General features: G+C 45.5%; 2 protein-coding genes across 3 annotated transcripts in view; one reads left to right on the plus strand and one right to left on the minus strand.

Annotated features, from left to right (window-relative positions):
* samd4a (sterile alpha motif domain containing 4A) overlaps nt 1–2,294 on the minus strand; it is a 35,816-nt gene extending 33,522 nt beyond the window's left edge. For both annotated transcript variants that reach the window (XM_084667622.1, XM_084667621.1), the window contains exon 1: nt 2,071–2,294. In XM_084667622.1, the coding sequence (XP_084523748.1) occupies nt 2,071–2,266 (196 nt within the window). In that variant the 5' untranslated portion in view covers nt 2,267–2,294. The remainder of the gene's footprint in view (nt 1–2,070) is intronic.
* A 1,939-nt stretch (nt 2,295–4,233) lies between these two features.
* ero1a (endoplasmic reticulum oxidoreductase 1 alpha) lies at nt 4,234–9,382 on the plus strand. Its single transcript, XM_084667623.1, has 16 exons — nt 4,234–5,468; nt 5,644–5,763; nt 5,853–5,936; nt 6,022–6,063; nt 6,292–6,368; nt 6,503–6,576; nt 6,849–6,969; nt 7,165–7,211; nt 7,309–7,317; nt 7,440–7,466; nt 7,553–7,645; nt 7,738–7,984; nt 8,184–8,253; nt 8,376–8,462; nt 8,765–8,898; nt 9,067–9,382. Exons 1-16 carry the CDS (start codon nt 5,373–5,375, stop codon nt 9,125–9,127), a joined length of 1,389 nt encoding a protein of 462 aa, XP_084523749.1. The 5' UTR covers nt 4,234–5,372; the 3' UTR covers nt 9,128–9,382.
* The last annotated feature ends 3,430 nt before the right edge of the window (nt 9,383–12,812 follow it).

The raw sequence follows: 12,812 nt of genomic DNA on the forward strand, positions 1-12,812 counted from the left end.
TTCAATCACTCTGGTCAGCCCTCCGCCTCACAGGCTTCCACAGAGAGGAAAAGGACCCACCCGGGTTTTATCAAGTCATTTGACTCCAAAAGTAAAAAAGGTCAAAAACAAGTTAAAAAGTACAGTACAACAATCTCAGCACTTCCCCCTGCATAATCATCCTCCAAAAGAGGGAAGACCCATAACTGAGCGCTGGTGAGCTGCTACTGGTGTGAAAACAGCCCGACTGCTCCCGCCCACGCCCAGACCCCTTTTGATCTCTGGTGATGATGTACCCCGGGCAGAGGGCTGGCAACAGACCCCCTGTTCAGAACTTCACATGCCGCCTCTTTGAAGTCTCAATCTTTGTATTGAACAATAACATGGAGTGTGCTGCACTAAAGCTCACCATGTAATCCAGAGAGAGAGAGAGAGAGAGGAAGAGAGAACGAGTGTGTGTGTGTGTATGTCTTATCACCAAAGCTAAATTCAAACAGTGCTGTGGGCAGGCGGATGTGTAGTGTATCCAAGCACACGCTGTTGCTTTGCATCATCATGACACCCCACAGCCCCTATCATGCTCATCTTTTATGAGCCAGTTGCCAGGGTTTTTGTTTCCATGGCCACACACCAGCCTGATGCAACAAACCCCACCAACACCAGTCAGCCTCGTCGACCGATTTAACCCCAACAGAGCCTGAAAGGCATTAAAAGAGACAAGCACAGCCTAACGTGACGGTGGGACTCTACGCCTGTCTAACATCTTTCTATCTTTCTCACCTCTGAACTCCTCTGTTATTGGCGTGCACCCTGGTCTTACTTGTACAGCTGCATTCTGTTCTATGACAAGATTGCTGATTCATACCTGGAGTTAGTACTCAGGGAGTAGGCTTTGGTCTGACCACAGGCCTGTCTCACACTAAAGGCTTCAGTATTTGTGCATGTGTGTTTGTGTGTGCGAGTTTCAGTACGGGCGTGCGTGTTTGTGTGTGTGTGGGGTTGTGTATGTATGTGTGTGTTTGTGTGTGTGTGGGGTTGTGTATGTATGTGTGTGTTTGTGTGTGTGTGGGGTTGTGTATGTATGTGTGTGTTTGTGTGTGTGCAGGGCTTGAAATTGGCACCCGCCAAGCGCCAATGGCGTGTCGATTTTTGGGCTGGCGACTAAATTGAATCCGATGCTCCGCCATTTGGAGAGTGAATGCAGAGTACAGGTCCCGACTACTGCGCCCGTCATGGTAAAAAAAAGCTAGCAACGCCAACATCAACAGTTGTGCGCACATCTAGGTGGCAGAACCGGGAAGATAACAGCTAGAGAATGACACGGATAATACAAATAGTTAGATTTAAAAAGACAAAAAAGGTTGAGGATAACAGCGTTAAGAGAGAAAGCAATTCCCCATTGATCTGTCACATCAGAATTTTGATTTGGATCATGAAAGTCTTGAAATTTGAGTGAGTGCGTCCCCAGATAGACCGCATAGTCTTACTGGCAGCCATGTCTCTTCCTTGGTCGCGTCACAAAGTTAATAATCTTACAGTTCAGTCAATTCTACAACAAAAGTTTTACACCAAAAAAGTCAAGCAGGGCATTTTAAGAGATATGGGAATTCTGCTTTTAGTCAGCTGGTCCGATGTGAAGACCAAAGCTCATGGACAAGGACAACCCATCTCACATTGAGCAAGAGGAGTAGTAGGCCCTGGAACCCCCTGAATTAATACAGTATTTCAAAAAGTAAAATTGGTTGATTTTGTTTAATCAATTTCAGAGTAGGTCTGAAATGCCAGGTTAAATTTTGTCCGGTAAAAAATATTATTGGCTGGGTTTTTTCTTGTATTTTTTAATCTACCAGCCATTTACACTGGTGCGCCAAAAAGTTAATTTCAAGCCCTGTGTGTGCGTGTGGTTGTGTATGTGTGTGGATGGTTGTGTATGTGTGCGTTTGTGCGGTTGTGGATCTGTGTGGATGGTTGTGTATGTGTGCGGTTGTGCGGTTGTGTAAGTGTGTGGATGGTTGTGGATGTGTGCGGAGGGGTCTCCCCCAGGTGAGGTGGCCCCCTCCCCCATGCTCCCCTGGGGGCAGGTGTCCTTACCTGGGTTGTTGGCCTCCCCCTCCAGCACGTGCAGCTCCGTGCACTCGGCCAGGCTGTGTTCCAGACACAGCTGGAGGAAGCGCGCCTGCGTGTGGCTCACCCTCTTCAGCAGGGACAGCAGAGCCACGGTCTGCTCACAGTCATTCCACCCTTTAAACCAGCTGGCCAGGACACCCACCTGGTCACGAAACATCATGATCCGGGGGGCCAGGTGTGTGTGAGTGTGTCGGGGGGGGGGGGGGGGGACGAGACAGAGAGTGGGCTCCCCTCTCTCGGGGGGGGGGGGAGATGGTGGGTGAACTCAGAACGCGAGCTCGTTCTCTCCTGCAGCTGGTTCACTGGGGGCTGTCGGCGAGGGAGGCTGGGGTGCGGTCAGCGAGGGGGGCTGGGGTGCGGTCAGCGAGGAAGGTTGGGGTGCGGTCAGCGAGGGGGGCTGGGGGGCTGTTGGGTGGTCGTACTTGGGGCATGAGGGGTAAGATCCACTCAGTTCTGGTGGCGCAGCATGGTCTGGCTCGACTGTTGAGGGTGGGGCCGGAAGAGAGAGTGTTTTCTCAGGTGTTTCTGTCTGCCAGGTGTTTCCCAGGACCCACCTGGACCAGAGGGACTTGGCTTGAAGGAGATTCAGATTGACCTGAGCATGCGCTGTCACACCTGGTCTGCCCACATGGACATCTTCCTCAGGGATCCCCCTTAGGCCTGCAACCAGAAGAGCTGTTCAGAGGGATATCTGACACACACACGTTTGCATACACACACACACACACACACGCACACACGCACTCACAACAAAGTGACACGCAAAAAAAAACAACCTTGTTTCTTCGATCATACTTTCTTTACTTCAGGATTCGATAACTGATACACATGGGCATTGTAGGCTAATCACATTTAATGCCTTCGGCAACAAATGTTCGGTGCTTTGCGTAGGCTACTTGACTTTAGGAGTCGCCTCGCTTTCGTCTCAGAGGGCTTGTGGCATTCACCGCCCTGACTAAAATAAACCATATCCACCCATTCCTAAAAATACAATTGTTGGTACAAGTAACTAGCGCAACATCCCGGTATTTCCCAGGCGAACGACTGCAGTCTCTAGCTCGTCGCCGTGGCAGACAGTCGAGCCCAAATGATCATATCATGAATTTACTAAACGTGTCAAAAAACGATATCGGTTTTACGAAAACCTTCGGGTCTACATTGACAGCAATGTAGAAACGTTAGCGCAATCTTTTACATAAGCCACGACGTGGGCCTAACCCATTTATGTCCAAATCTTACCTTTTAAGTCTATGTCAGCATTAACCGGTCTCTAAAACTGTCACTTCATCAACAGTGGGAATAATGGGCAGCAGCCTCAGCGCGACGATGTTTGAATTTGGGATTGATGCAAAAGAAAGGCTTTCGAACGAACATGAATAACTGAGCAGTCTGAACTGCAGTCTAAAAATTCATAAAAATGTGACCAGACCAAAGCTATGCAGCACGGTGAATACGTCTATTCTTTTAAAAGGCTACGGTTCCACTAAACTAAGACCTGTTTTAAGTTATATAGATTTAAGCATAACAATACAATGGATTTTTCAACGATAGGGTTTGGCCCCTACACTCCTATAACCTACAGTAACATTCGTATTACACATAGCAGTCTATCACGCGTGAGATTAAATGTTATTTTAACCTGCCCAGCTTTTGAGAAAACAATTCGGACAAAAGGAACGTCAAAATGCCGCAGAACCTTCGTAAAACTGGCAGAAGAAACGGTTGAATAGTACTTACTGGGCACAGTTGCATCGGTAGGCTCTTTAGTCGCAGGACAGGGCGCAACAATTAGTAAGATAGTGGGGAGCGGTGCCCCTTCACTCCGGATCTGTGTGTTTTGCCATCTTGACTAACTTTTCCGACTACAGTTACTCTTGTTGAACCAGAGGAGAGACTCGGCATTGCTTTCCACATGCTAATAATTAACACGGAGCATTACGTCAGGGGCTTGGCAACAGACAAGGAAGCAAAAATAGAGAATGGAGTTAGGGACAGATAGCACAGCCTACTAGCAACGCAGGCGACTGACATGGATTAGCGAATTGTTGGGGGAAAATGGTTTCCACAGAAAACAGTACAAAATCAATACAACTAACAAGGCTGAAGTTGAGTTTAAAAGTAAAGAGCAGCGGGTTTAGGTTACATGGTATTTTATATGCTTCTGATCCCTATCTTAGCCCAGCATTAAAGGGGAAAACGTTTGCTTGTGCAAACGCACAGCACCGTTAGGTTCAATCTTTTTGTACAGGTTTGTCAGCAAATATAATATAGCCTACAACGTGTTCTATCAATGAAACCTCTGTGACGCCTTCCTCCCTTTCTTCGAAGTTTTTCATAGTAATGTCGCTATGGCGGACCGCATTCCACCCGGTAGAGGACGCCGTTGTATAACCGTAGACCTAGGCTACAGCTCAATTCAAAGAGGACACTGAATTTCATACAGGGTTTGAACATAGTCTATGGGTTTGAATGCCTCATTATAAACTTTTGTATACCTTAATGTTGAAGCTGCAAAACTTAACAAGTGTCCAACTGTGCGTGATCAAACATCGTAGAAACGTTTTGGAGTTGGCTCAAATAAACTAAGGTTATTTTGAAAGGCATTTCCATTTCAGTTGTAAACTTAGTAGCCAGGTTAATGCCAGGCAATATCAGTATAATAAATATTGTACCCTTTAGTTGGTGAGACCGCAAGATAAAGAGACTACAAGTTTAAGCCGACGCCCAATTTCGGCCATTCTCCAAATAATTCCTGGGCCATAATTTGACAACATATGCCAGAAAATTGCCTCGGATTTAATGTTTTAAATATTGACGGAAGTTAAGGAGGGGTTCCCCTCAAGTTTAGCCTTTGCTTCCACCTTGTGGTTTGGCTATGTGGCAAGCTGCTACGACACTCAATTTACACTGACTAGGCTGTATATCTGGCATATTTTAAATCTAACTGGCGACACACCATTGTCAGGGTCAGAGACATTTCATTTACTCCGTGTAAAATGCCTTCATGGCAGTAAATTTTACTTTCAAACTTTAAACTGCGAAGCGGGCAGCTAAGGTCACGTTCTTCACGTAGACCCAGTCAAGTAACGCAATTGGAAGCTGGTGTCAATTCCTTATTTGGGACATAGCCCTACCATGATTAATTGTTCCGTTTTCATTTGTGTTTGTCCACCAGACAGTGTGTAACCGCAACGTAGCCTACATGCACTCTCAGAGTAGGATCTTGGTGTTTTATTTTCTCCAACGACCGATAAAACTCTTACGAAATGAAAAACGTAGTTTCCCTGGTTACTTTTTATTCGATTCTCAATCTCCGGTTGGCAAGCTCGAGCTCCTCTGCCTCCCAGAGGTGTTTCTGTCAGGTAAGAGCGTGATTGCCTACCCGCAAAATACCATAACGACGGTATGACCTCGCTCTTGTTTCCTTACAAAGACAACATTATAAGATTATTATCCAGTTAATGCCAAGTTTACAAGAAACGGTTGGACTACTACTAAGACGTACATGTCAGACCCATAATTCCCGTGTTGTTGCAGGTGACAGGTAGTTTGGATGACTGCACTTGTGATGTGGAGACAATTGATGCCTTTAACAACGAACATCTTTTCCCCAAACTTCAAAAGCTGCTTGAATCTGACTACTTCAGGTTCTATAAGGTTGGTCCAAACAACCTATTTGTGCTTGTGAATTTAGTGAATCATACAGTGGTGTTTTCAGTATTATTCTCAGGCCTTGTATCTATTAGGTGAACCTGAATAAGCCATGTCCATTCTGGACGGATGACTCTCAGTGTGGACTGAAGGACTGTGCTGTGAAACCCTGCACTCCGGTGAGTATGGTCTTGTTAAAAACGTCAACAACTATGTAGTCATCTTATACCAGCTGACATGGCAAAAAAAAAAATCCCCTCACAGAATGAGGTACCTGAAGGAATCAAAACTCACAGCCACAACAAGGTAAGAAACAACATTAAACCACATTTGAAACCAAGCCATGACCTATTTTTACATTGTATTTTACTGTATGGGATGTACTGGAGTTCTTATACTGCCCGCAAAACCAAAAGCTAGTAATGATATGACGTGTGTAACGGAAGCCTTCTTAGAGGCAGGGTAAGAATATCACGGGGACACGGGTCTGTCAAAGCCACGAGTCTCTTCTCACCTCCACGTCTGTGTGTGCAGTACACTGTCGAAGCCGACAACCATCTCCAGGACTGCAGGCACACACTGCAGCTCAGTGCCGTCGATGGCTCTCTCAGGTCCGTCTCAGATACAGGCCCAGATGCAGGCCCAGGAGGCTCCTGGGGCTGTTTATTAACAGGAGAACGCGGCGACAGGCTGGCAGACCAAAGAACTGACCTTGTTGCGTGTCTTTTCTTCTTCTCGGACGTAGCGAGAAGACCAAACGGGCCGTCCTGGAGTGGGGCAAGCACGACGACGAGGAGGAGCGCTTCTGCGTGGCCGACGGTAAAACATTTGCATCTGAGGCGGATTATACGCGGCTTTCGTTTGGGATACTTTTTCAAAAAGGCCAAATCCACTTTTCAAAAGCTAGAACTACAGAACAAATGTTTGAATATAGGAAAACATATCATGAATATGGAAATAAAGTGTGTGTGGGGGAGGGGGGGGGGGTTATATAAAAATATGCTGAATATGTAAATGTTGGGTAAAGGGGAAAGTGTCAGAGGCAAATGATCTTTCTGTCTGACTGAGTGCCGCTTCCTCTTGACTCCCAGATGAGGAGAGTCCGGACTCCCAGTATGTGGATCTGCTTCTGAACCCAGAGCGCTTCACGGGCTACAAAGGCCCAGAAGCTTGGCAGATCTGGAACAGCATCTACGAGGAAAACTGTTTCAAGTAGGAACCACTGTCACTGTTGGAACATCACCAGGCTTTTCCCATTTGGAACCCCCAAGTTTCACAGTTTTTTGTTGTTGTATTTTTCATGTTTTTCAGGGGCCTTCGTTAACTGTCTAGCAGACGCTAAATGACTAGATGTAACTGTAAGGTTTTTGTTAACCTGATTAAAACGTGTTTGTCTTTTCCTCTAAGGCCGTATACTGTGAAGAGACCCTTGAATCCTTTAGCTTCATACAGTGGTAAAGGCAGCATCCTAATAAAATATTGACCTTATTAGCCAGGAATGTGTGCAATGTTAACCCCAACTGATATGCTTGCATCTTTCCACTTCCACAGGAAATGAAGGTTAGTGTTGCGTTTTCACTCTGACAAACTTAACACATGCATCCCACCCCACAATTGTGTACTTATTTTATTTGCTGAAGTGAATTTAGCATGTCCCATAAAACGAATTATCTAATTTTCAGGGAAGACATTTTACAGCTGGTTAGAAGGTAGGCTGTAAACTAAACCCCCTCTTTGTTCAGTATATTTGTGTCCACGTGCAGGTATCTTAACCCTGCGCCCTGCTCCCGTCCAGGTCAGTGTGTGGAGAAAAGAGCCTTCTACCGCCTGGTGTCCGGTCTCCACACCAGCATCAACATACACCTGAGTGCCAGGTATCTCATAGACGGTCAGTTCCTTCCTTTACACACACACACACACACACAAGGCTATACTGAGATTATGAAGTGTTCACATATTTCTTTGTAATCCCTCCCTAAGATAACTGGTTCCAGAGAAAGTGGGGTCATAATATCTCAGAGTTCCAGCAGCGCTTCGATGCAGAGCTTACCAAGGGCGAGGGACCAAAGAGGTTGCGTAATCTCTACTTCCTGTACCTGATAGAGCTACGTGCCTTGGCCAAAGTCCTGCCTTTCTTCCAGCGCCCATACTTCCAGCTCTACACTGGCCAACCTGCACAGGACAGGCAACACAAAAGCCTGCTTCTAGAGCTCCTCCAAGTGGCCAAGTGAGTGTACTACAAGCTTTGAAACTGGGGAATCGGACAAGTCAACAGAGGGATTATAAGATGTGGGAACGTGATGCTTACTGACTTCGGATGTGACTCAATCTTCCTTTGTGAGCCCAGCTAGTCTAATGAACATGGGGGAAGATGTCACCTACTACCGATCCTTTCAGTGAAGTATTATTGTCGCCATCTCTCTCAGGTCTTTCCCTCTGCACTTTGATGAGATGTCACTGTTTACCGGGGATAAGAAGGAGGCAGCAAGGCTTAAGGTTTTTGTACCACTTGTCTGCCGCTATGAGCGTCGGCCATTTTAGAAGCACAATCCAGCTCTGACACACCCTGTGGACATTCCACCTCCTGATCTCACCGGGCCTTCTGTTGCTGGTTTCAGGAAGACTTTAGGTCGACCTTCCGCAACATCTCCAGGATCATGGACTGTGTTGGCTGCTTCAAGTGTCGGCTCTGGGGCAAACTACAGGTACATTCATACAAAAACACACTTTAGACAGGCAGCGCATTCGCCAGGAATCCTTTTTGACAGCGGCAGTTTCAAACATCTCCCTCGTATGGCCATGGGTGATCAGGAATGTCTCTATTCTCAGTCATGTCGACATGCTAACTTTATAAATTAGTGTATAAAGTGTCAACCTTTAACATCTTTTTTTATCAGTATTGTTTCAACCTTTCCCAATTAAAAAATATATATTTTTGTCAACTTTTCAAAACCTTTTTATCAATATAGTTTCAACCTTTTTTTATATATTGTTTCAACCTTTCAAGACGCAAGGTCTGGGCACGGCCCTGAAGATTCTGTTCTCAGAGCGCCAGATTGACGACCTCCCCAAGTCAGGCGGCCGGCCCTCCTTCCAGCTGAGCCGCCAGGAGATCGTCTCCCTCTTCAACGCTATTGGACGGTAAGACACATTACCCACACACCATCCACCTATGAAGTCCATAGTAACCCGTCTCCATGGACCCTCATGTGTATGAACGTACCTAAGTAGATTAGAACTGCTTCGGAACATGCTGTACATTCAGTACAGGGAAAATGATATATTTATCTTTATGTATTTGTGTTCCAGCATCTCAACAAGCATTAGGGAGCTTGAGAACTTCAGGGACCTGCTAACAGATGTCTGGTGAAGAGAGGTTTAGAACCATTCCTCCACACTTCTTTCTAAAACCCACTGACCTGCACAAAGGGGAGGAACCGCCACATCAACCTACATTCTGCACTCCTACATTCCTTTTTTCTAACTAAATCTAACCCTGTTCTACATGTGCTAGTCATCGTTTCTCAATTATATATCTTTTTTTTTATTGTCAACACTGGAGTTATTGATTTAAAATGTGACCCTCTAAGGGCCTAAATGAAGAATAAACGTGGACTGACCGACACCATCTGTTACTTATCATGGTAGCCCAGAGCGTGGAGATGCCTTACTTTGGTCTGCAAGCAGGGTCTGTGGGACGTCAGACATTGTTTACACGTTCATTTACCAGTACACAAACATCATCAAGCTTTAATGTCATGCTTAGATCCCTCTCCCTGTGACGCACATGCGACAGGCCTGACAGTGAAGGTATTGATCAGGCCTAATCACCTTCACCGTCAGCGCCGGTGACTGGACAGGAATAGGTCAATGACTGATAATGTAAGACGCATCTGAACATTGCTACACACGGGGGGGGGGGGGGGGGAGACTGAGAATACATCACATTTACATATTTCTTATCCAGAGCGACTAACAGTACAGGGACACTCCCCCTGAGGCAAGTAGGGTAAAGTGCCTTGCCCGAGGACACAACGTCATTTGGCACAGCCGGGAATTGAACCAGCGACCTTCTGATTACTAGCCCGATTCACTAACCGCTCAGCCATCTGACTCACAGAATACACAAGGGGATGTTTCGGGAACACACGGGCGTGACAGCTAAGTCTGGTTTGACCACAGCCAAGTCAACTGTAAGCTCAAGGTTTCCGCCAAGAAACCCAACGCAATTCAGGGTTGTCAGACAAGGGTTGTCTCTGTGAGAGAAAACCCTGGCACGACTTCTGGTATGCAGGCCGAACTGGTGAAAGACAGACGGCAGTTGATACATCTGACGATTTTAAGTGGTAAACATGGTTTTCTTAACCTGTAGAGAGTTCACAGTGCTTTTACTTGTTCTTGTCTCTATCCCTGCATCCTGATTCAGCTTTCCCTTGACTGATTTACGACTCCTGCCTTACACAATCTCACAGATGAGTTCAAACCCAGGTGGACCCATTTGAAGGTCAACAAGGCAGTATTTCAGCAGTATAGCCACACAGATGTCACAGGCTTTGCAAGTAACAATTTATGCTGTTAAGATCGAGTAAATAATTTAACGTTTAGGATTATGAAATGACATGAATTTCTATGGTTTTTCACCATGCAGCAGCATGTGCTATTTACAGCACAACCCTTCACCTCAAACCAACCAATTAACAGATTATTTCCATCATATCCGTACACAACGATAACCAGTTTGTTTAGTTTAAAACAGTGCAGTAAAACTTTATTTTTAACATGGTAGTGCTTGCATACATTTTTAGTGATCTATGAAAGATGGGTAAACTTGTTACATTCGTTGGCCACAAACAGAAATTCCGAAACAATTACAGTTATTATAAACGCTACCATGGCCTTTGGCAGGACACAAAATAGCAAAGATAGTCATATAGATTTCACAGAAACAAAATAAAATCTGAATAAAAATACAATATTCTGAATTCATAAACTTTCACACAAACCCAACCCTCCCCCAATCTGTACTGATGTTATGTGTGAATGAGTATTAGCGTAGCAGAATGCTGCTTGTTCTTGAATATGAGGACAATGATATCTACATCTCAGTCAGATTGTTCCCATTGATTGTACGGTCTCTGTTCGCAGCAACTAACACATTTAACTTTAGTACCATGTCAGAAACCAGAAGGAAATGCTCCATTTGGGACCCAGAGCTGGGTAAATAAAAGAAAATGTTATAATCTGATGTTACAACAACGTCATCTGAAACCCTGTGAACCCAAATTATATAAAAGCACAAATAAAAAATACGTACCATAAAAAAAGAAAAAGGAAAACATTGTCCTTAAAAACAAGCTGCTACCAGGCTACCTTCAACTGGCTCCTAGCTTTAACTGACGCCAGTGGAAACCAGGGTGACCTATTCAGAGAGATGCATTAAGTTGAGTACAACAGACCTGGCTGTCTGCCTAGCAAAATAGGAAATGGTGTCTGTTCTACTTCTTCCAATTCTGTCTGCAAGTTTTTGAACAAGCCCCCATTATTACAGTTTCTCCTCTCTGTGACCGATTGGAACACAACCAGGAACGTCTCCACAGCATCCAAGGTCAAAATTCACTTCACAGACATGAACCAGTGATGTCACAAGAGGCTGCCCAGTGATGTCACAAGAGGCTGCCCAGTGATCTCACAAGAGGCTGCCCAGAGATGTCACGAGGCTGCCCAGTGATGTCACAAGAGGCTGCCCAGTGATGTCACAAGAGGCTGCCCAGAGATGTCACGAGGCTGCCCAGTGATGTCACAAGAGGCTGCCCGGTGATGTCACAAGAGGCTGCCCGGTGATGTCACAAGAGGCTGCCCAGAGATGTCACAAGAGGCTGCCCGGTGATGTCACAAGAGGCTGCCCAGAGATGTCACAAGAGGCTGCCCGGTGATGTCACAAGAGGCTGCCCAGTGATGTCACAAGAGGCTGCCCCCCAAACACAAGCTACTAAAGGAAGAGAACAGGATGAAGAGAGAGGATTGCAATTGCCCACTGATTGTGTTTGTCGGATGATCGAATGTTGAACAGTGATTTCATACCAGACACTCTAATGGAAGTTAGACTATAAGAAAACATGAACAAACTTTAAGTGAAACAGACCAGAGTTGGATTTAAAGGAGAGGCAACCACTAATTAGTCACAAGCCCTTCCTATTCCATGATGTATGCACCAAACAGGAGTTTGTAAAAGACACTAAATACCTTCCAACAGTGACGTGTCAGAGAGAGAACACCTGGGCGACTTCACATACAGAAAGGACAGAACATACTTTTATACACACACACACACTTTACACCTGGCTAGTGGCACTATCTCCAGGTGAAATAGCCTAAACTAATAAACCAGGAGTCATCTTAACTACACAAAACACAGAATTAGCTTCTGTTAGAATGGAAATACGTAGTAGTACGTAGTATAAAGCTTATTATTTCATTTTGATATACAGTATACAGCATTTTGTGCAAAAAAAGGTTTTCAATTTGGAAAAATCTAACAAACATGACACAATGGCACATTGTTGGGTGTTTTCGTAGGGTAAGTGTTGCGTTGTAAACTTCCACAACGTCAGTCAGCTAACAGAATGGTTGAGAAGTGAAACGTAGAGAGGATGTCAAGCCTAGCTCTCTCTGAGGGACTTAAACTAGATGAAAATAGGCCAGTGATACTTTGATCCACCACTTCTCTGAGCCTCATCCAGCTCTATACATTCATCTCAGTGGGCGGGGGACATTCATCAGAAACACGTCACCACTCTCTCTCTCTCCCTCCCTCTCTCTTTCTCTGCTTCATCCAAGGCCCTCACTGCCACGCAGACGCCCAGGAGCATGTGGTACCACCCTGGGGACATACTCTCTGAGAAAGCTGAAGGCTGGAGGTTCGCGCCCAGTTCTTCATCCATGCTCTTTGGCAATAGTGGCAGCCATCTTCTCCACGCATTCTGAAGGTGGGTCAAGATTTAAACGTAAGGGATGTCACTTTCTTCTTCGGCAACAGCAAGTGCATCGTCCCAAGT

This window comes from Hypomesus nipponensis, chromosome 12 (genome assembly GCF_054491055.1).
Source record: "Hypomesus nipponensis isolate SF chromosome 12, ASM5449105v1, whole genome shotgun sequence".
Lineage (NCBI taxonomy): Eukaryota > Metazoa > Chordata > Actinopteri > Osmeriformes > Osmeridae > Hypomesus > Hypomesus nipponensis.

Bases quoted from the DNA above. Each gene is read 5' to 3' on its own strand.
- ero1a (XM_084667623.1), top strand. From the start codon at position 5,373: ATGAAAAACGTAGTTTCCCTGGTTACTTTTTATTCGATTCTCAATCTC. The intron at 6,064-6,291 runs GTAAGAAACAAC...CTGTGTGTGCAG, and splicing joins AAACTCACAGCCACAACAAG to TACACTGTCGAAGCCGACAA. The intron at 7,646-7,737 runs GTCAGTTCCTTC...TCCCTCCCTAAG, and splicing joins TGCCAGGTATCTCATAGACG to ATAACTGGTTCCAGAGAAAG.